The following is a 22309-nucleotide window of genomic DNA, read 5'->3' as shown; positions in this document are numbered from 1 at the left end:
CTTGTACGTAACCCGGGGACTGCCTGTAATTCCTCCACTGACATAATGGTGTCTATATGGCGACTGATATCAGCTTACCTAGAGATTTGTCCACCACGCCAAAAAACCCTCCCAAAAACCCCAACCCTTCTTCAGTGAATCTAATAGACCAGATCTATAGTCCCCAGGTTCTGATGTCATTGCTGCATGGTATTTTGTCATGTAGACATACCCACATGTGTCTCAAGAATGTGAGTTTTCACTCCCCTGAACAATGAAGCTAGTTTGCCTTAACTTTTAGCTGGAGCTCAGATGTTTGTATAGCTATATTAGCATGCACCCTTTCTGTAAAATGCATCATATGCTCTTTGATACAGCTATATTCAGTCTTTGTTTTTAAGGATTTGCTGGAAGATTCCACATAGATTTGAATTAGTGGTTTCGGAGCAATTGGGTATTTTTAAATGAGTATAGTATTCATTCATTTTCTTCAGTGGAGTGATAATGCCACATGGAGCATATTAGATCTAAGCTTGGCAATATTTTTTGTTGTTGTTGATAGATAATATTAATGTTTTTAAGCATTTTAATTTTCACAGTTGTAGAAAATTATGGGATGAATTAGACACAAATTATTTAATGACAATAGATGTTTAAATTCAAAAAGTTAAAACTTTATAACCATTAAGGCACAAATTGTCAACATCACGTCTCAAAATATGTGAAGTAAATATCCTTAAAATCTCATGCTTTCCAGCAGCACTTTTCTTACTAATATATACATTTCTATAATTATTAATAGAAATATTTTTCATCCATTTGTGTGGGTATGGAGTAATCAATATTTACTGATAATTGTAATCCTTTGAAACCTAGGTCTGTATTTCTGTCTGTAAAATATGCAGTGTTGTTGTAGCTGTGTTGGTCCCAGTATGTTAAAGACACAAGGTGGATAAGAGAGAAGTTTTATTGGAACTAACTTGTGTTGGTGAGAGAAGACAAGCTATTGAGCTTACACAGAGCTCTTCATCAGGTCTGGAAAATCCATATAATAATATTTGCCATTCTACAAGTGTGTAAAAAGCTGAAGCCATTTGACTTGAATGGGGAGAGCATGGTGGTTAGCTGGCTGGGCTGTTGTCCCTGGCTGGACTCCTGGCCCTGGAGCCATGGGCCCCGGCAGGGCTTCCAGCCCCAGCTGGACTCTGGTCTGGAAACATCCATGGTCTAGCAGGTCCAGAGATGTTCCTGGGCTTGAGAATCCCAGTTTTTAGAGGTTCCACCACCAAATTTGCTATGCCGATTTGTCTTAACTTAAATCAAGGTCAGGGTTTGGTTGTGCAAGACAATGGGATATGCATGGAATGCAATTTTTCTCATAAAATGGAAAGGAAGGGGTTTGGTAGGAGGGACAGTTATACTGCAGAATGACTATGGGGGGCAACAAGGGGCCAGAGATAGGGACCAAGATAGCTATAACTCCACTGGGCCAGCAGGGGAGGAGAAATGGACATCCATCTACTATATATTTCAGAGAGTTTGTGGGTCTATCTGTCTCCCAGCAGAGGGACATGCACCCCTCCCCTAGCTGTGTCTGCTGGAGCTGCAGCAGCCATGGACAAGGCACGTCTCACCTGGTGCCAGGCTGCTATGGTGAAAGAGGGCTGGGGTTGTTGACTCTCCCTGGGGCTGTCTGCATACTCACCCCCTCACTCCCAGTCTCTCCCCAGGGCAATCATTTAAATGAAGAAAAACAATAAGTAATTGAATTAAGAGCCTGAGCAACGCTGAGTATATCTTCTAGCACCCTGTAACATTCGTTACTCTTTAAAGTGTTGTTGAACTCTTTGTTGTTTTTAGTCAATTGTGCAGATAAACTGTACATAAAGGGGAAAATGGGCAAGCCTTTGGGAGGATGAATTATCTGTGTTAAATCAGATTTCCAGAAAGCCAGACTGTACAATATGTGAACATTCTCTCCAGCTTCACTCAGTTCCAACCAAAGCATATTCTGACACTCTAGTTTTATATTTGCTTTTAAAAAAGCAAACAGCATCCTGAAATGAATTTGAGGAATTGCATTTTATTTAACCTTCTTGTTTTGAAGAAGACTCATGTGAGGGAATTTTTTGTTCTGCCAGTTTTTTGAATGCATGGGATACTGGTGTCTCTGATATGAACAACAAAATTAATAGGACTTTTCTTAACATCAGTGGGAAATAACATTCCTCCTCTGTACATTTTTTAAAAACTGTATTGCAGTAGCATGTAAAAGCCCTCATTGGAACCTGGAGCCCAGTGTGTTAGGCACCATACTGTGATGCAGAATGATACTGGACCAGATTTTTAAAAGGTATTTAAGTGCCTTAGTGGGGTTTTATAAGTGCTAAACTTCTAGCCCCTTTGGCAGCTAAGGACGTAGGCACTTCTGAAAATACCACTATGCCCATGTCTACATCTTCAGTTTCCTGAATACCCTTAAAAACTGGCCAGCAGTTTCTACTAAGTGCTTAAAAATCTGGTGTAAGTGGATGTGACCGTAGTAATACAAAAAAAGAGATGAAAGCATGCAATTGGAAGTTAATTGGTTTCCTTACTTGGGTTCAAAAAGTCCAGAGGGCAAACAAATGGGATGCCATGCAGCCTAGCCTACATATTTAAGGCCTTAATTTCATTTTCATTTTAAACTGTAGTACAGGTTGATCCTCTCTGGTCTGGGACTCTCTGGTCCAGCAACATCATGTTGCTACACCAGAGAGCCCTTGAACTAGATGGCTCCAGCGGCTGGCAGTTTGCAGGGCCAGTGGCCTGGCATCAGGGAGCCCATCCAGTAAGCTGGCAGCAGGAGTGTGGCTGGCAACTGGGGTCAGAGCACTGGTCAGGGCTGATGACCAAGAGAGGAGTCTCAAGAGAACCCAAGGCCTGACTCCCCTGGTCCAGCAAACTTGTCCCGAGGATCAGGAAGCTCCAACCTATATTTCAAAGTAAAAACTTAAAATGAAAATAGCTCCTATCTAATATATTTAAAACTGTGAAATGAGTTACGGTGAGTAGGGATGATAATTGGTCAGCTTAACTGGTGAGGCTTACTGAGTAAAGGTTGACTTGTACCCGGGGAGCAGCTCCCCCCGCCCATAGGGCTGGAAACGGCAGTCATATGTAGGAGTGGCAGCAGCTTCCAGAAGTGGCGGTTAATGTTTAACCAGTTAACTAATTAAATGGGATTTTACATCCCGAGTGGGGATGTAATCTGTCTATAGAGCTTATGAATTCTGGTTGATGCTACATTTTTCTTCGTGAAATTGCTGTGTTTTTTGAATGGCTAAGTGTCAATATTGAATGCCCTTGTGACTGGCTGGGCCTGAAACACATACCCACCAGACTGAGAGCAAAGGTGAGTAGTTACTATAAACCAGTGTGCTTTGACTGATCAATAGGTGGTCTAAGGAGGCTGGACTGGGGAAACGACACTTCTTTCAGCTTGTACAGCTTGTCACTCTAATCAGTGTTTAGATGGCGTTATAGCCAGAAGTAAATCTGTCAGTCTGTTTTTCCCATTGGTCTACTGGCCCACACAGTCTCCAACTTTAAAAATGTAAGCATAAATCAGTTTTGGAGAGACTGAATTCTGTGTGCTCTAGTTACTTTTGATATAACTCTTCCTTATTTTCAGTGTCATGCAGTTCTGAAAACATCTGGGGCAAATTCATCAGATGAGCACTAAGGAGTTGACCTAATGGAGTTCCATGTGATAGACTGGGACTCAGTTTATGGTAATGGATATTTTTCTTCACCCTGTTTTCTCAATTTTATTGCTGAAGGTCATTAGCAATACTTTACAGAAAACAGAACACTGCATTAAAGTTTGCGTACATTGGTCATTAGGTATTGTAACATTTTTATAGAAATGGAACACTGTCACTGACTCATTTTTCAAGGAACAGAAAATATATACTTTAGTGGGTTTTTTAATAAAAGCCTTGTCTTTTGATTTGGCATTTGTCTAGCAAAAGGAGGCCGTTGTCCTTTGACAATAAAGTGTGTGTGTGTGTGTGTGTGTGTGTGTGTGTGTGTGTGTGTGTGTGTGTGATTATACAGTTTGTGTAGAAAAATAACAAATGTGAGCACACATTTTGACACGTTAAATTAGTAATTTTGAGAATGTATCTGTTTAATCAGAATAATAGAAATAAGAGCAGGAAAATATTTGTTAGGTCTAGTCCAGTTCTCTGCCAGTGTAGGATTGCTACCTACAGCATAGTCTTAAGTATTTTGTTCATGGTTAAATGATTATTTCAGTTGAAATTCTGCCACTTTTCTGGCATGCTGAGTTTGAAAGTGACAGTACTTGCCTTCTTTAAAAAAATTCAGTCAGTGTTTAGATGGGGTTATAGATAAAGGTACATCAGTGAGTCTCTTCCTTCCCACTTGTCTTTTCCTTCTCTCCTCCTTCCTGCCCTAGAGCTTTTCAAAGAACACCTACTTACACAGTTAAATTATGGTATCTGAGGCATATTATCCTATCATGCTTGCTTTGTCCTCGGGTCTCCTCCTTCTTGTTCCTTGCCCTCTCTCCTGTCTTAAATCCCATTTGAATAAAAATAACATTGATTCAAATATTTTAAGACATGCACATCTATCAACTTAAAAATTATTTAAATGTTCATCCATATTGGTTCTGAGTTGAAGTTCGGCTACATTTGTGCAGTGCAATGATCATTATTACTATGTCTGGAGTCTAGTACTGTAGCCCCTGCTCTAGTTAGGCATGCACAGCACCTTTCATATAATCCTCTGTTTATACATTTTCTTAACTTTCTGAAACATTCACCTTTGGACTGAAGTTTTCCATGGTTTGACTTTTATGTTTTAAAGGTTAATTCTTCTGGTTACCTTTGAATAAAATCACTTCAGTCATTTGTATGTCTTGACAGGAATGAAAAATACATAAAAGAATTTAAAAGAATTCTAACATTATACACTATTCTACAGAAGAATGGCTGAAGTTTTACATTTGGCTTATGGAGGACTTTTGCTCAGTTTGAGAAACAATTAGTTTTACTGAAGTTCTGAGTGTTTACAATTTTTGTACTAAGCAAGCATGCTATTACTTATTACCTTTTATTAACATCCAGACAACCCCATTGCACCCTGTATTGTTCTAGGAACTGTACTAAAAGAGGTGACAGCAGTCACTATCCCAAATGGGTCCTAATAAAAGGCCATGATATTGCAATTAGGTCCACTTGAGTAGATCAAGGTGCCACAAAGTGATCTGTAGATATTTATTCTATAGTACCTGGTGACACATTTTGTTGCTAGGCATTGTGGGAAGGTGGAACAGATCGTGGGTTTGTCCCATCATGCACTTCTTTCTGTCCTAGACCTCTATGGGTTTTCATCTTTCTTTTGCGCCATCTTTTCAACTGCCATTCTTTGTTGTGCACTCCAGTTTCTGCAGTGAGAAGGAATGGATTCCGCACTTTTTTCTATGCTCTGTTAAGTGTTGTGAGGACATCACGCATAACTTCACAGTTAACTTTGCGGACAATGACAGAGGAAGATTTGCAGGTGCTCAAAATACTGTATGATATTGACAGCAGCAACTTAGAAAAGGAAGACTAGCACTGATTGGTGAGATCACATTGTAATGCAGGTTTGGGATGAAGAGCAGTGGCTACAAATCTTTAGGATGCATAAAAGCAACCTTCCTATTAATTGTGTGCTGAGCTGACCCCAGACCTGCGGTGCAAGGGCACCAGAATGAGAACTGACCTCTCGCTTGAGACGTATGTGGAAACTGCAGTTTGGAAGCTGGCGACTTCAGACTCCCGATTTGTAACCAACCAGTAGTTTGGAATGGGGAAGTTTACCATTGGGGCTGTATTAATGCAAGTGGGCAAGGTAATAAATTGCATTCTACTATGGTGGAGGACTGTGACTCTGGGGACTGTACATGAAATCATAGATGACTTTGCAGAGTTGGGATTCCCTGACTGTGGCAGGGAGATGGATGTCATACACATTTTAATTGTAGAAGCAGACCATCTTGCAACAGAGTACATTAATAGGAAAGGATACTTTCCCATGTTGTTGCAGGCACTTGTGGGTATGGTGAGCATTTCAGACAACTGCAGGGTGGTCTAGAAAGGTGCATGATGTCTACATCTTTAGGAACACTGGCTTGTACAGAAAGTTGCAAGCAAGGACTTTCTTTCCAGACCACAAGATTACAGTGGGGATGTGAAAATGCCCTTGGTCATCCTTGGAGACCTGGCTTTCTCTTTAAAGCCTTGGCTCATGAAACCTTACACAGAGCCTTGGACAGCAGTATAGCATTATAACAATAGGCTGAAGTAGATGTAGTATGGCAATCGAATGTGCCTTTGGCAGATTAAAGGCATGCTGCATGTGCCTCTGTAGTGAGTTAGACCTTACTGATTATAATATCCCCAGGGTCATAGTCGTGTGCTGCACTTTTTTAATATCTGACTCTTGTGCTGAAATATTTGCTTAGGGTGATCACTGAAACAGAATATTTTGCTACAGAGAGCTGCCAGATACTAGGGCTTCCTGAGGGGTCCAGAGGGCTGCATTAGGCATCAGAGAGGCTTTGAGGAAGTACTTTGACAATGAGCAATAGCATAAGTCTATTTTGGAGTTGCTCTCCTGGTGGTGCATCCCATGTAAATATTTGGGGCCACATATCCATGTAAGATAATGATAAAACTTGAAATTGATGTGTTTGCTATGTGAATGTATTGGACCGATATAACTACAATAGTAGAAGATACTTAATTTTGCTATATGAAAGAAAAACTCCACCACCTCTCACAACTTAACATTGTTTCATACTTTAAGTGCAAATTCAAAAAACAAAACATTATCCCCAGAGGTGTCACCCATCTATAACCCTCTGACCACTATATACAGCACCCATCCTGGGACCATCATGGCTACAACAATGCTGCATATAAGAATGGAAGATATCCAATATAGCTAACAGTTTCCTATTTCCTCTGAGCATAGGATGGTAAATATTCTTTCACATTTCTCATTGGGGCTTGGGTTTATATCCAGTACGGATAGCGTAGCACTGGTAGGTAAGAGCAGTATTAATCAGATTTGAGCTACTGTACAGTTGAGCTAATACAACAAGCATGTATTTAGCTCATGTTATAAAGTGCTTTGAGTTACATCAGCGTAAAGAGCATTGTCTATTAACTAAATTTTGTCCTATATTGAAGGTTATTTGGGAGATAATTTAAAGAAGTTTTCATTTCTTTTTGAAGGTTACGATATTGACGTGTAAAATGCCAGAACCGTCATGCACATTTTTTTGCCAAGTCTGTCTTACTCTAGTAAAATGTCAAACTTCTTTTTTGCAGTAAAAATCATAGTGGTATTTTCACATCCAGGCTCAGGTAGAAGAAAATGTAAGGCAATACCGCTAAGGTTATAATAGTTGCAGCCGTATAATCTTGTTTAAGATTAGATCAGTCTGTTTAAATTGATAAAAGAGAAGCTGACCCTGAAAATGTTCAGCTGGAGCTAATAAAAGGCTGTTCAGAAAGATCCTTCCATGTGACAGTAACTAAAAGTTTCTGAAAATTGAACAAAAGTACCATGCTTTCACAGATTATCAGGTAGCTGGCAACTTGGATTTCATTGTGAAATCTTTTGCTCTCTAAATGACATGTAATTTTCTAATGGCCTGGAATAGTGGAATGAGTGTAATATTATGGGTGGGAATGTTGTATACACACATGCAGAAATTCAGGAAAATTATTACTTCTATTCTCTTATTTAACTGCCTGTTCTTTAGAGTAAAATATTAAACCAAAATATTTACACTTCAAAATAATTTCCTCTGGATGAAGAACCATTACTACTTCAAGGACTACTGAGGTGAATTAATTGCTGGTCTTGGTATATTTCAGTGCTCTTTTCATTTGTAATGAAGTGATATATTGTACTCATCTGTACAATATTAGCATTTTGCAGTATCTCACTGCTTATCCTTTTTTATTTGGCCGAAGATGGGTTATCACTTTTTGCACTTCATTCACATAAGGAATAGAATTACTATAAGAATAATGCTGAAATAATGGTAGCTACTAGTTAACTCTATATATTAGCCTTTTCTTCCCAAAATTTCCCATCTCACTGCTGCTAATCTTTCACACCAGAAAAGATCCCACAGAAAAATCCAACCTTTATGGAAGCATTTTGTTTCGGAAATAACAGTGCAGTGTAAATCAGGTTCCTATGTAAGGTTCTGTTTCCTTTAGACCAAAGAATAGGACGTAAACAAAAAGAAGCGAGACTAGTTAAAGGCATGTCAGCATAGGTATTTTGTATCTGGACCACAGGCAGGCTCAGTTTTCAAGTAAATTTTGGGGACTTTAAAACCTTTTTGTGGGGGTTGAGGAGAGTTATTAGTGTATGGATGGACAAAATAATCAACATAGATATAGTTGCTAGATTGACTATCTCAATAAATAAAATTGTAACAAGAAAGGAAATAATTAATTCAACACTCCACTAATTAGCTCTCTTTTTGAACTGCTATTACGCATAATTCATCTTAACAAAGTGCACACACTAAAAATCATTTTATTTCCTTGTGATATGTTCATGTGTTTTGATTATTCATATAGGGTTGGGTTAATTTTTCACCATTACATGGTCTGTAGTCTTCTCCATGCTTGTTTGGATGTGTATGTAAGTGAAGCTTGATATTAAAACTAGTAGCTCCCTTCTGAGGAACAAGGGATTTGTAAAAGGGAACAGCTGCTTTTTTTCAAGGGTTTGGAAACTTTGGATTTGACAACTTGAGCTTGAACTCTCCCAGTCTCCTAACCCTTTCATGAGTACTTATTCATAGGATGGAAGGGGAGTCAGAGAGACAGGGGGGATTGTATTTTTCAACTACAAAAAATAGTTGTTTTATACAATGAGATCACCAACTTGATGTAAAATCTCAGCGGAGACAAGGTACAGCTAGGTTTATACCGTAATGTAGCTAGTTGAGATCCATCCAAATGGTGGTGTGGTATAGAGATGTCAGCATGTAGTTAACTACACGATTAATTGATAAACTTATTGGTTAAATTGACAGTGGGGGTGGGGAGTGGGTGTCCCACGAGCACCAGATCCATCTGCCCCTGCTCATGCTCGCACTGCTGACTCTGATGGAGAGAAAGTAGTGTAGAGGGTGAGGGGGGCAGGCTGGAGTCCATATGTACAGGATGCTAGCTTTCAAGCAGGCTCCCCATGTGTATCTACTCCCGCAAACCTGCCTGCTCCCCCTTGCTGACTCCTACAGAGGCAGTGGGAGGGCGGCAGGCAGAAGCCGGTGCCGGTGGAAACCGGCTTAAAAGCCAGTTCCTCCCAGGACCAGCTCTGTGGTGCCACCTATCCCACCCTTCTGTGCTGCTGCCTCTGTCGCCTCTTATTTCTTATTTGTAAACAGATAACATATCCTGTGTAGCTGAGACCAAAGTCCTGTATTTCCTCAGCTTAAGGATTCTAAATCTTTTTAGAAGTGTGAATCAGAGTGATTGTCTTGCAGACTTCTTCCCCCATTTACAATCAGTTGGACCATATTTTTCCCATTTGTTATCTCATAAAGTTACTGAGACAACCATCGCAGTTGTTAAAATAGGAAAAACATAGTGAAATATTTACCTTGTTGGCTGACTTATTATATCCACCTAGCTCCTGGGGGAAAGGAGAAGAATTAATGCAACATGTGGCCAAATAGCTTTCCCTTTTCTATCATTAAGTGCTCCACTGCCATAGTTTTGTAGTGTATGACTGTTGTTCAGCAGCATTTTTAAGTTTTTTGTGGAATAATACAACTTGTCATGAGGTCCATTATCAGTAGTTTGTGAACAGCCAATTTTACTGAATCTATGTATGTATTATTCGTGGACTTCCTTTAAGCCCTTATCTAACACACACAACTATTTTTGAGTATGTTAGTGAACAGGAGTTAACTGTTGATGTTAACACAGAATCTAAAATCCCAGAATAATACTCATTAGCCAATCAGAATTCTGTGATTTTTTTTTTTTTAAATAATGAACAGTAATTTGGTTGTGTACACAGTAGTCTATGAAACAGTATTTGAAAACAATTATTCGTTTAGTCTGCAGAAGAGAAGACGGAGGGGTCATAAATCTTCAAGTACATAATTGTTACAAAGAAAAGCGTGGCAAATTGTTCTCCTTTTAATCATTGAAGACAGGGCACAAAGTAATTTTCAGCAAGGGAGATGTAAATTAGATATTAGGAAAAAGCTTCTTAATTGTGAAGGTAGTTAAATTCTGGAACAAGTTATTTAGAGAGGTTGTGGAATCATTTTCTTTGTCTAAACGGTTCTTTAAACTCTCTAAACACCTGTCAGGGATGGTCTAGATCAGTGTTTCTTAAACTTTTTAAGACCGAGAAACACCAAACAGTGATTTCTTTTTTATGAGGAACACCAAGGATTTTTTAAGTGCAAAAAAAAAAATCACCTTCCCCTTTAAGGGTGGCCATTTTGAATTCTGTTCTCCACGGCACACCTCCGACTGCCTCATGGCATACCAGTGGGACACGGAACACAGTTTAAGAAACACTGGTCTAGATTATATTTAATCCTGCTTCAGTGCACAGGACTGAACTAGATGACCCAGGATTCCTTCCAGAGCTACATTTCTATGATTCTATATAAAATATATTGTCATACTTATTATTTGTTTGTATTCTAGTAGTGCCTGTAATTCCCTTAAGGAACATCATACTGTTTTGCTACACACTGCTTAGGCAAGTGATGATGAGTTTATCTTCACTACGGTGTTAAATCAAGTTTTGCCCCTATCTTGGACTCCCATCCATCCATAATCTCTGGCTTGAGTTAAGTATTGCTTTAAACTTGAAGTAACTTGTCTTTCATGGAAGTGGGTTGAAGCCCAAGTGCTGCTGATATTTGAACTAATAATGCAATGGAGACTCAACTGTGGGAGTTTTCAGCAGTGTGAGTTATAGCATCTCATCACCCCTTAATCCAGTCACTTTGCTCATCAAACCATTTTGTGTAAAGTGAGTGGGTTTTTCCCTCTCAGTGCAATCACTCCCTTGAGCTAACCTAGTGTGGGCTAACTTCTGGTAACTATTACAGAGGAGACCAACCCAAAGATATGACACTTCGATTCAGATTGCTTATAATCTGTGACAAGGTTCAATAGGTGGAAGTAGCCTGTGAGTGCCTGCTAATATGAGGTAACCGTGAATGCTCCTACTTTTAAACTCTGTCACATCCTTCCTTAACACTCATCTTTTCCATAATTCATACTATAAAGCAGTGTTTCTTAAACTTTTTAAGACCGAGGAAGCAATTTTTATGAAGCACACCAAGGACTTTCTTGTTGAGCCAAAAAAAAGGTTGGGGGGGGGGGGGGGGGGAAGGATGGGAGGAAGGGAGTTATTGAGAGGGGAAAAAAGATTGGGGGAAAGTTATTAAACAAAAAGAGTCTCCTGCCCCTTTAAGGGTGGCCATTTTAAATTATGTTGTTCTCCGTGCACACCTCCAATTGCCTCGCAGCACACCAGTGTCCCACGGAACACAATTTAAGAAACACTGCCATAAAGTATGGCCTGATAATTGTGGTAGGTGTGTGGAGAGCTATAATCACTACTATTGAGTGTCTATGAATCTGTTTATCATATATTTGTTTCACTGTGTTTTTCACCCTACCATGATCTGCTTTTTGTTTCTCATCCATCTGTCACATCTAATCTTTTAGATCATGGGCTCTTTGGATCATCATTATGTTCCATTATGCCTCTGGCATTTAGGGCAGCATCAAACCACCTCCATTTCTGTCTTACTGGCAAGTCCTTCAGTGTTCTCCCAGCTACTTCCCGGTTTGTTTGTTTGTTCAGCTTGGCTTCACAGCTCTTCACCATTTTGTTTTTGGATGGCCTAATTTTTTATTGCCTTCAGGTGTCCATTTTATTGCTATTCTGGTGGAATCAGTCTCTATCCAAAGCCCATGGCCAACCCATCTCAGTGCCTCCTGGCAATGGTGGTGTTCATATCCTTCAGGCTGCACAGTATGTTGACTATGCTTTGTTGTAAAGGGACAGCTTGCATGTTCTGATGATCCCCAGGTTCTGTGTCAGTGGGACACCTTTTCCTCCTCGCAGGTTTAACAGTGCTGGATTGGTCTATGGAGCAAGTGTGAGACAAAACAGAAACCTTGGCCTTGAAGGTTAGGCATAGGGATAACAACCCTGCCACTTAAAAACATTAAAATATTTTTAAGGAAATAGCAATGGAGAAATAGATCATTACTCTGTGTGATGGCCTTCAGAAGCACTTTGGAACTTGATGTTTGTCAGTTCTAAGCACAATGGGACCCAACCTGATTGTGGCCTTTGTGTACTACTGTCATAGAAATAATATTTAAGAACAAAATTAATGGAATTCAACAGAAAAATTGAAGTTTCAGAAAACCCATTAGAAAACTCACTTAAAATAGTCTTCCAGAATCAGAATTTTTTTAAAAACACATCAATTTTTATATACTGCCAATTGATAATTTTTTTCATGATTGAAGTTGAAATGGTTATATCAAAAGAGAAGCAAATGCTTCATCTAACATGTTCACAGTAATCCACTTATCCACAGGGTATGTCTAGACCACAGGGTTTTGTCGACAAAAGTGCACTTTTATTGACAAAACTATACCTGTGTCTACACTGCCGCTGAGTTCTGTTGACATAACGTCGACAGAACTCGGCAGTTTTGTCGACGGCTGTAAACCTCATTCTACGAGGAATAATGCTTTTTGTTGACAGAGTTCTGTCGACAGAAGGCGTTATTGCATCTTCACTGTCCTTTGTGTCTAAACTGTCATGTTGACAAAGCGGCTTTGTCGACAGAACTGGATGTAGTCTAGATGCTCTTTGTCGATAGAAGCTTTGTTGACAGTATCTGTGGACAAACTTCTGTTGACAAAAGCCTGTAGTCTAGACGTACCCAAAGTGTGAATACAAATTTCTACATGTTTTATTATTCAGGGGTTAGTTATTGAAAATACGTTTGTTTTTCCTCCCTTGCTCTTGTAACATACAAAATAAGAAATGAAAATGAGAATCCTGGGAAGAATACATCTTGTTCGTGCTATAAGTTTATACAAATTGTTGTCTAAATATAAATGCAGCTTTTTTTTTTTTTTTTTAAAGAGCATAAAATTTACTGTGAAGAGCATAAGTAAAATGAAAGACATGATCAGAGCCATGCATAGCACATTTCATGCCATAGTTGAATGACTTGGTATGGGTTTTCTTTGCACTTGTAATTTGGATCTGAAGAACAAACATACAAAAGCATTCTGTATTTACTGATACTTTAAAATAGAGATATTGAAGACCTCAATGGTGGTGGAAGGTCTACCTGGAACTGGATTATGGTGACAGAAGACACCAAAAAACTTCCATTCCTCTGGAGGACTTGCAGCTGACTAGCTCAATCCCCAGAGATGTGCTAATTACACATAGCTACACAAACAAAGTGATTCAGGCTCATTTGGTATGTTCTTCTTTGAGTAAACTTCTACTGCCCTACATAATGTCTTGCATACTTGTGAAACATCCCTTCATTTTGTTCCTTAATAATTTGCTTTGATTTTAGTAAGAGTTAACTTTGCAATAGCTTATAAATATTGCAATTCTAAGTCTTTGTTTTCTATTGCAGAGTTGTGTGTGCCAGAATGAAGTGTGTGTTTATATATGTGTATATCTATTTAATAGAACAATCCAAGTTCACAGTGTGTGTGAAAATACATTATAGTTTAACAGGGAAATAGTTAATCTTTGCAAAATTAGAAACTCAGACAAAATTGTAACTATTCATACCAGGACTTTTATAATGCAGCATAGAATTTACTGTCTTAAGCAATTGTTCAGACGTGTATTTACAGTACCATGAAATCTGGGCAAACTTCTTTAAGAAAGAGGGTTTACAATAGCATTTGGAATGATTATATAATTTTTTTCTTTTTTGGTAGGATGTGAAACATACTGCGGATTCATAAAAAGAGTGTCTGAAAGAAAATGGAAAATAGTGCCATCATTTACTAGAATAACAACATGGGCAATACAACCACTAAATTCCGCAAAGCACTTATAAATGGAGATGAAAATCTGGCTTACCAAATATATGAGAGCAACCCTCAATTAAAAGAATCTCTCGATCCAAATACTTCTTATGGGGAGCTTTATCAGCACAATACTCCATTACATTATGCTGCTAGGCATGGAATGAACCGAATACTAGGGTGAGTATTACCATGTGTTAACATCACATTTAATACTTTCTCTAACAAATGGAAGAAGTTTAAATAGATTTATAAATCTTACTTGTGGGTAAATTACGGGTGAACATATTTGGGACAAATTTATATGCAATAAAAAACTTGCATTTTAAACTTATGGAATGTTTATTTTAATTGATCTTTAATGTTTTGTTTCTTCTTACATTAATTTCAGGAATAAAATTGTATTAGAATTAAAAACAGCTTTCTTCCTGAGATGATTTTTTTCACAATCTTTTTTTTTTTAAAGGGTTTTCTACACACTTCTAAGATATTTTTAGTAGTCCGTTGTAATTCTGTATCCAATATTCTATCACATTTATCTAAAAACGTCTGGTATTTCTGATCGTGAATTTGTGCTTTATACGTTCCTTCTGAAGCTGCATTTGTTACTTGTACAGCTGTCAATTACTTTTTATACTAATGATGACCAGTGTAACAAGAGCTTTTGTGATTTTTTTTTTTTTTTTTTTTTTTTTGTAAGCCTTTTCATAGAAAGTAGAGTCGGGGTTTTTTTTCTAACTCTTTCTGTCTTCATAACAAAGTACTTTCTTCCTTTTTATTTTTATGAATTAACAAATTGGGCTTCAAAACTTTTTGTATAAGATGTTTCTTTGCTTTAGGAAACTGATCTGTGTGCTGCAGTATTTGCCACATATCTATTATTTTCTTAGGGAGCTCAGTTCAGATGTTGTGAACATTGCTTAAATGTTGGTTGTAGTTTCCAGACCCTCACTGCACAAAAAAGATGATAATCTAAGAAAGGTAAAGCTATCCTGATACATTCTGCAAGGGGCATCAGCTAATTTTACTGCAGATGGAGCAAATACATTTACATGTTCTTATAATGTTCAAACAGTTTGAATTTTTGTATTTTGTGTGATGGTCAACAGAGTATTCTGTAATTTACTCCTGAGAAAATTCTGCATCTCTGCGCAATGCAGAATTTGCAGAGAATTAATATTCTGTGCAGAATATCCCTTTTTTCTCTCTCACACTTGGTGCTGCAGATCTGCTGGCAACCACTAATGGCTGCTGGACGTGGCAGAGCCAAGCTTCCCAACAAGCAGCCTACATATGAAGGAGGTGTGGGTGGGTTGTAGTTACCGGCATGCCCTGAATGAATGAGGTAGAATGTGGGCCACAGCCCCACAGTGATTGGAATGCCTGGCTTGGTAGGAATGGGGAGGCCTTGTGGCCCTGTGCACTCTGTCTTCTGGGACTGATCCTCATTTGCCCGACTATGTTGGCTCTGACAAAGGATGAGAAAGGGTAGGGCCACACCGCATCCCTGGAGGTTCAGTAATGAAGCTGGGCAGAGCGGCACTTGCAGCTGGGCTTTGAGGGAGAGGTGTGTAGGTGTCTAGGATGGGGAGGGGGGCTCAATTCTGCCACTTCCAGAATCCAGCAAAACCGCACCAGCACCTCCTAGATATGTCCTCCCTACTCCTGGGGTAACCGTTTTTGTTGTCTTTGTTACAGACATACATATCAATCAATGTTTTGAAATAAATTACCAATATAATTGAAACTGGCGTGATTATATTGTATTACTTTGACAAGTAAAATATACAGAATTTGTAGAATTCTAAAATATTGTGCACAAAATTTTTAATTTTCTAATGCAGAATTCCCCCAGGAATATAGCAATGAAAAAAATTATCACGATCAGTATGGGAAGAGATTGAGTATTTTTGTGTACCTTATAATAAGGAACTGGAATATCATAGGTATTCTACAATTCATATATATTACTCTTTTATGATATATTATTCAATTCATATATATATATATATATATATATATATATATATATATATATATATATATATATATATATATATATATATATATATATATATATATAAATCACTTTATGCCAGGGGTGGAGAACCTTTTATGGGTCAGGGGCCACTAACTCACAACCAGTTGGGGGCCACACATAAGCAAGAAGCAAAAAAGAAAAACATAGTAGATTTTGTGAGACTGGTGTGGGGGCTGGAGCACCAGGACCCTGAGCAAGCCAGGGGCCAGACTTAGGTTTCCTACCTCTGTTTTATACTAAGGCTTGTTGGAGCAGCAAGATCCATTCCAGCAATACTGAATAAAGTGTCACTCTGGCATTGTGAAAAGGATTGCATATCTTATCTGACCTCTTTTTGAACACTAAGTTTACTTTAAAAAGTTTAATATTAAAAATATTGCTCCAGCTATATTTTGATTATTCAAACCCTGGTTTTGGATAAGTTGAAGGTTGGATAAGTTTTGAGTGAAATGTTGATCCTGCAAAGTTTATCACTGAATTGCTTTTACTGAATTGCTTTCTTTAGTGCTTTAAAACATATAGAGTCCTGACTCTGGAGCTCTTGATGGTTCTGCAATTCTGTCTACGTAACTATAGCTTAATGTCGCAGAGCTAGAATGTTTTTTAAAATTTATTTTTATGGTGGTAGCATCTAGAAGCCAAAGTCGTGGATAAGAGTCCTGTACAAAACATAACAAAAAGACAGTCCCAACTCAGAGCTTGCATTCTGTCTCCTAAATGTAATTAGTTTCAGCTATTTAAGGGTCTCAGGGCTTCATCTCTCCTCCCTCTTCCATACACACATATTACTTTAGATAATCTAAGATTGTCCTCCTGATATATTATAAGAATCTCCATATTGGGTCAGAACAAAGGTCCATCTAGCCCAGTATCCTGTCTTCCAACAGTGACCAATGACAGGTGCCCTGGAGGGAATGAACAGACCAAGTAATCACCAAGTGATCCATCCTCTGTCACCCATTCCCAGCTTCTGACAAACAGAGGCTAGAAACACTATCCCGAGCCATCCTGGTTGATAGACATTGATAGACCTATTCTTTCTGAATTTATCTAGGTTGTTTTTTTTATGTTAGTCTTGGACTTCATAACATCCTCTTGCAAGGAGTTCCACAGGTTGACTGCATTGTGTGAAGAAGTACTTCCTTTTGTTTGTTTTAAACCTGCTACCTATTAATTTCATTTGGTGGACCCCCCCTAGTTCTTGCATTATAGGAAAGAGTAAATAACTCTTCTTATTCACTTTCTCTATATTGGTCATGATTTTATAGATCTATATTGTATTTCCCCTTAGTCGTCTCTCTTCTAAGCTGGAAAGTCCCAGTCTCCTTAATCTCTCTTCACGTGGTAGAAATTCCATACCCTAATTATTTATGTTGCCCCTTTTCTGAACATAAGGTAGAAGAGGATTGTAATCTGGGGCAGGAGATTGGGTTGCCAGATCTGGGAGGGGGTATTGCTGCAAGAGGGAGACAGAAGTTTTGGGTATGTTGGGGGAGGAGGAGCAGAGGGTTGGGGTGCTAGAGGCAGGCTGTGGCCAGGAGACTTACCAGCCAGCAGCCAAACCAGCCTGCCTTCCTGCAGAGCTAAGAATTGCAGAGCTTAAAACATTTGCCAGCCTGCCTGTTTGCCTGGCCATGTGTTTCAGTGAATAACTGAGCTGAGTAGTTCTTCTTGGCTGCCTGTTGTTCAAACAGGCAGCTCCCATTGGCTGGCTTACCAGTTAACCTTTCATATCCCTACTCTGGACTACCTTGGAAAGTCCAACACACTTTTCAAGATTTACCCTTTGAAGGCCTGATTCTGTTCTCTGAAAAGACTAACAGGAGATTGCACGGTTTATAAGAGTTGATGGCCAAGTTCCTGAGCATACACATCCCCACTAAACAGAGCAGGCGTTTCAGGCCACAACCCAGTCTACAGTTTTATCTGCAAAACCAACAGGATGATTCAAGCAAGAGGATTAGGAACAGCAGGAAGAGGCCACACCTATCCTCAGACCAAGCCTTCTTTGGGTTGGAAACTAGCCCTGTAGAAGGTGTGTGAAAGGATGGTGCACTAATAAATCCCCCCCCCCCCCAAAAAAAAAGGGCGGGCTAAGGTCCAGTTTAGAGCTATGTAAATTCAATACATTCATGAAGAAACTCCAGTTCCTTATGGTCTCTTTGGATCCAGGGGACTGATATGCCACTCTTGACTTGAAGGCCATGTACTTTCATATATCAATAACTGCTTCCCCAAAAAATACCTCAGGTTTGTGTTGAGGAGTCCTCCCATTCAACCAGTCAACAGCATGGCGAGTGTGCACCAATATATGACAGTCCTATATTGCGTTCCTGCACGGGTGGCAGATACAGGTGTTCCTGTACATCAACAACTGACTCATTTAAGGCCACTCCAGGTCTCAAGTGGAGGCTCAAGTTGACTTCATAAGAGCAGCATTCAGTGAACTAGGCCCTTTCTGAATGATACATGTAAAACTGTACAGGCAGTCCCCGGGTTACATGGATCTGAGTTACATCAGATCCCTGCTTACAAACGGGGTGAGGCAACCCTGCACTAGCTGCTTCCCCCCAGCAGACCAGGGAGACACGAAGCTAGCGCCCCCCCTCCCCAGCAGGCCAGGGAGACGCGGAGCGGCTTTTCTCAGCAGACACCTCAGCTTGAGAATAAAGGACTGAGGGAAGTGAGGTGTGGGAGAATAAAACTGAGCTCTGGAGAAATGTTTGGCTAGAGTTTCCCCTACAATATGTACCAGTTCCGACTTGCATACAAATTCAACTTAAGAACAAACCTACAGTCCCTATCTTATACGTAACCCGGGGACTGCCTGTATTAGCAAGTATTGCTGCATTTTAGCATTACAGATTTGAAATGATGAGAGAGAGTTGAAGAAAGACCCATTTCAAATGTTTTTCTCTTGATTCCTTTTCCAGCTGTCTTGGTGATTACTACTTCTGGGCTTGTATGAGTAATGTGTTAGGAAGGGATTTGTACAGACTGATGTTCAAACAGTAGCCTCTGTCAAACTGATGGGGATCAGGAACTTGAAGTGTGAGCAGTGCTGGCTAAGGTGTAATCAAATCTTGTGAGTTTAATATTGAAAACTGATATACATGAATCATGACATGCAACTTCCTTAAGAAAATACCAAACCAAACATTCTGATGTTCAGCACTATAATTATATAAATTAATATTACATCCATTACAGCTTTACTCTTTATTCATGCACCTCCTAAATTAATCTCCAAATCAGCTGCTTTGTTATCCCATGCTGTAACTATTAAACGAAATGTAATGTGGTGTGTATTAACAAAATAGTCCTAGTTTAAAAGCCTCTTTAATTTAAAAAACATTTTTTTCCAGACAAGTAAAAACCAGGATTTGACCTGGTAAAAACCATTTACTGCCTTTTACTCTGCCATTTACTGCCTTAACCACAAGTTGACCATTCCCTCCTATACCATCCTTCCTCTCCAAAATGTTGTGGTACATACTTCATGTGTAAAATTGAGAGGGAAAAAGGTATAAGAAGAGCTCTTGGTAACTGGCATGATTAGTGACAACTGGCAGGGGGAAAAAAACATTCAGTACTTGGACAAAAAAACAGATTCATGTGTTGGAGTTATTTTCATTAGGTAACTTTGAAACATGAGAGGATTTTTTTCCTTGATAGATTGCAAATGTCTTTATTTGTGTTACCTGTTTTGAGTCAGACATGAATTAAATGTTTCTGGTTTTGCCTAAGTTTTTGTATCATCTCGAATTATGGAGATTTTAACTTGTTTTAGCGTGGAAATGTGTCCAGTTGAAAATTTCCGTGACCATCCTCTGTTTTCTTTTAGATGACTTCTGCCATATTAGCTGCTAACTTATTTAAATCTCAGTCTGTCAATATCTAGGTTCATAGCCATCCACCTTTGAACTATAGGGCTCACAGATCTCTTTTTACTTTACTAAATAATTGGTTGTTTTTTATGGAGAACACAGATCAATAGAATCTGTGAATTTAGAAAGGTATTTTTATTGCCCTTTTTTATAATTTTGTGAGTTCAAAAAGAATTTTAGTAGGCATCTCTAAAATACAGACTTCTACATTGTTTCATACATTTAAGAGATAAACAACATATTGGGCATTCATTTTAGCAGATGCTACATATGAGTACGGAGTTCCATGAATAGTGGTGATTCATCAGTGTAATCCGTGGATCCTGATGTTCTTTGTAATTAGGAGATGTGTTGTTTAGACCAAAATGATATTTTCAGCTTACTTTAAAACAAAAAAAAAGACAATTTGTGGAGATCATTGCCATCAATTGCTTGAAAACAAATTGCCATAGAAAAAGAACTCAGACATAGTAGTGAGAGTATACTGGTGTTAATAATAAATACTTGATGAATTCTTGCTTCTGACATCAGTTGCAGTAAGGCATTGATAACAGTGAAGGCATTGATAACAGTGATTCTATATAACGTCACGATGCCACAGATCCAGTGCTCTTTGAATAGCTCTGGAATGGGGCCATGGAGGACCCCTTCAGGCTGTGAGCGCTCTTAAATTGGAAATAACTCTGCTGAAGTTAATGGAATTACAGGATAGAAAACTGGTGTAACTGAGTAGACTCAAGCCCAATAACATCAAATTTTCCTCAGAGCAGAGTGTAAAATCCACTTACATCAGGGAAGTTTGGACCAGGGACCAGTTATGTTGAGAGTAACTTGGTGATTCATATTGGGTGACATCAGATCTTAAGTCAAATTTCTGATAAATTTATTTAACATCTAGCTAACGCTTTTAGAAGTAAACTGTCGTACTGTAGATAAATTCAGTTTTAGTCTTGGCTGACATTTACAAATTGTGGGTAAATTTATTTTTAAATGGGGTGAAGAATACAATAATGAGAGGGAATTAAAATAGCTATGCTGAAGTTGCAATAAGTTCTAGATATAGTAAAAATAAACAATTTTAAAACCAAAACTCAGACCAACTTGAAAACTGTTTGGATAGAACATTATAAATTCTTTTGCCAATTATGTCTCATCTGAAGATCTACCTTTTGCATATAAAATGAAATTTAAAAAAATGGTGATTCATGAAATATTTGGTATTTGGTTTATTAGCTATCAAAACAGTCTCCTACCAAAGTAACTGAGATCAACCAAGCTACAGAGATGTCGACTCATTCTTTCACTGGAGAGAGGAAAATAAAAGCATGTACTGTAATATGTAGTCACTTTTAAGAAGAGGAGGAATGAGAAGAATAGCTGCAATGCCTGCTGGTGTCATTAGTATAATTCATCCTTATTTATATAAGTCCAATACTCTGGTAAATGACATTACAGGCAGATCTAATACAAGGTCTCTGCCAAGAAAAGCTTGTAGTCTAGATAGACAATGTTTGGACTCAAGGCAGTGCAGGGGAGGTCAGAATTAACAAAGAAGTATGACTGAATTTTGAAGGTTAGGACTTCTTTCTAGCTCCATGTTTGCTGTTTGATTTTAAATTCTTCACCATTCTAGATAACCAGAAGAGTGAGAAGTGTGTTAGAAGGAGGGACTTGGAGGAGATGCTTGAGGAATCACAGCTAGGTTAGGAAACAAGTTTCCAGATGTAAGGAGGGAATGCATGGAAAAAAGGAGCCAGAGCTAATAGTGGGAGAGTAGGATCACCATGGATCTGATTTTGAAATTTTAAGGGATGGGGAGAGTAGATATTCAAAGGCATAAAATGCATCAGACACACAATTGCCATTGACAATAAGTAATGTTTTGGCACTAAGCTCTCCTTTGTTCTTTGGAAATATTTTCCTCTAAATGTTGCTGTAAGTGGCCATTTGTATGGGATCATCACATAGGTAGTGCTTCTAGCTGCTCAGTGGAAGGAGGGACTTTTCAGCTCAAGAGACCACTGTTGCTTGGGTGGTCAGTTTAAAGACATTGTTAACATGCTGAGATTCATTGCTATTGTTCTACATTTTTGGCTTTCTTTTTGGAGAAGTATTTAAAGCAGGAAAACAAAATGGAAAACAGGCTGTCTCCAACAAGGACTTAAATGTGTCCCATCAGACAAGGAAAAAGCTGCCCAAATTAATAAATGGACACTTGAATCATGATTAGATGTATGAGAGGTGAGTTTGGT

The 22309-nt window shown here is 38.7% G+C and overlaps 1 protein-coding gene across 4 annotated transcripts in view; it reads left to right on the top strand.

Annotated features, from left to right (window-relative positions):
• Positions 1-22309, top strand: part of ANKIB1 (ankyrin repeat and IBR domain containing 1) — a 108031-nt gene that overhangs the window by 11369 nt on the left and 74353 nt on the right. For 3 of the 4 annotated variants that reach the window (XM_075922380.2, XM_075922381.2, XM_075922379.2), the window contains exon 2: positions 14040-14309. In XM_075922380.2, coding sequence (XP_075778495.1) covers positions 14122-14309 — 188 coding nt within the window. In that variant the 5' untranslated portion in view covers positions 14040-14121. Of the gene's footprint in view, positions 1-14039; positions 14310-22168; positions 22299-22309 lie in introns of those variants that run through there. The other variant, XM_006114465.5, reaches the window with a different exon arrangement.

This window comes from Pelodiscus sinensis, chromosome 2, assembly GCF_052426305.1.
Source record: "Pelodiscus sinensis isolate ZL-2025 chromosome 2, ASM5242630v1, whole genome shotgun sequence".
In the NCBI taxonomy this organism is placed as follows: Eukaryota; Metazoa; Chordata; order Testudines; family Trionychidae; genus Pelodiscus; species Pelodiscus sinensis.
Note: the sequence above shows the minus strand (reverse complement) of the source record. Positions and strands in the feature narration are given on the sequence as shown.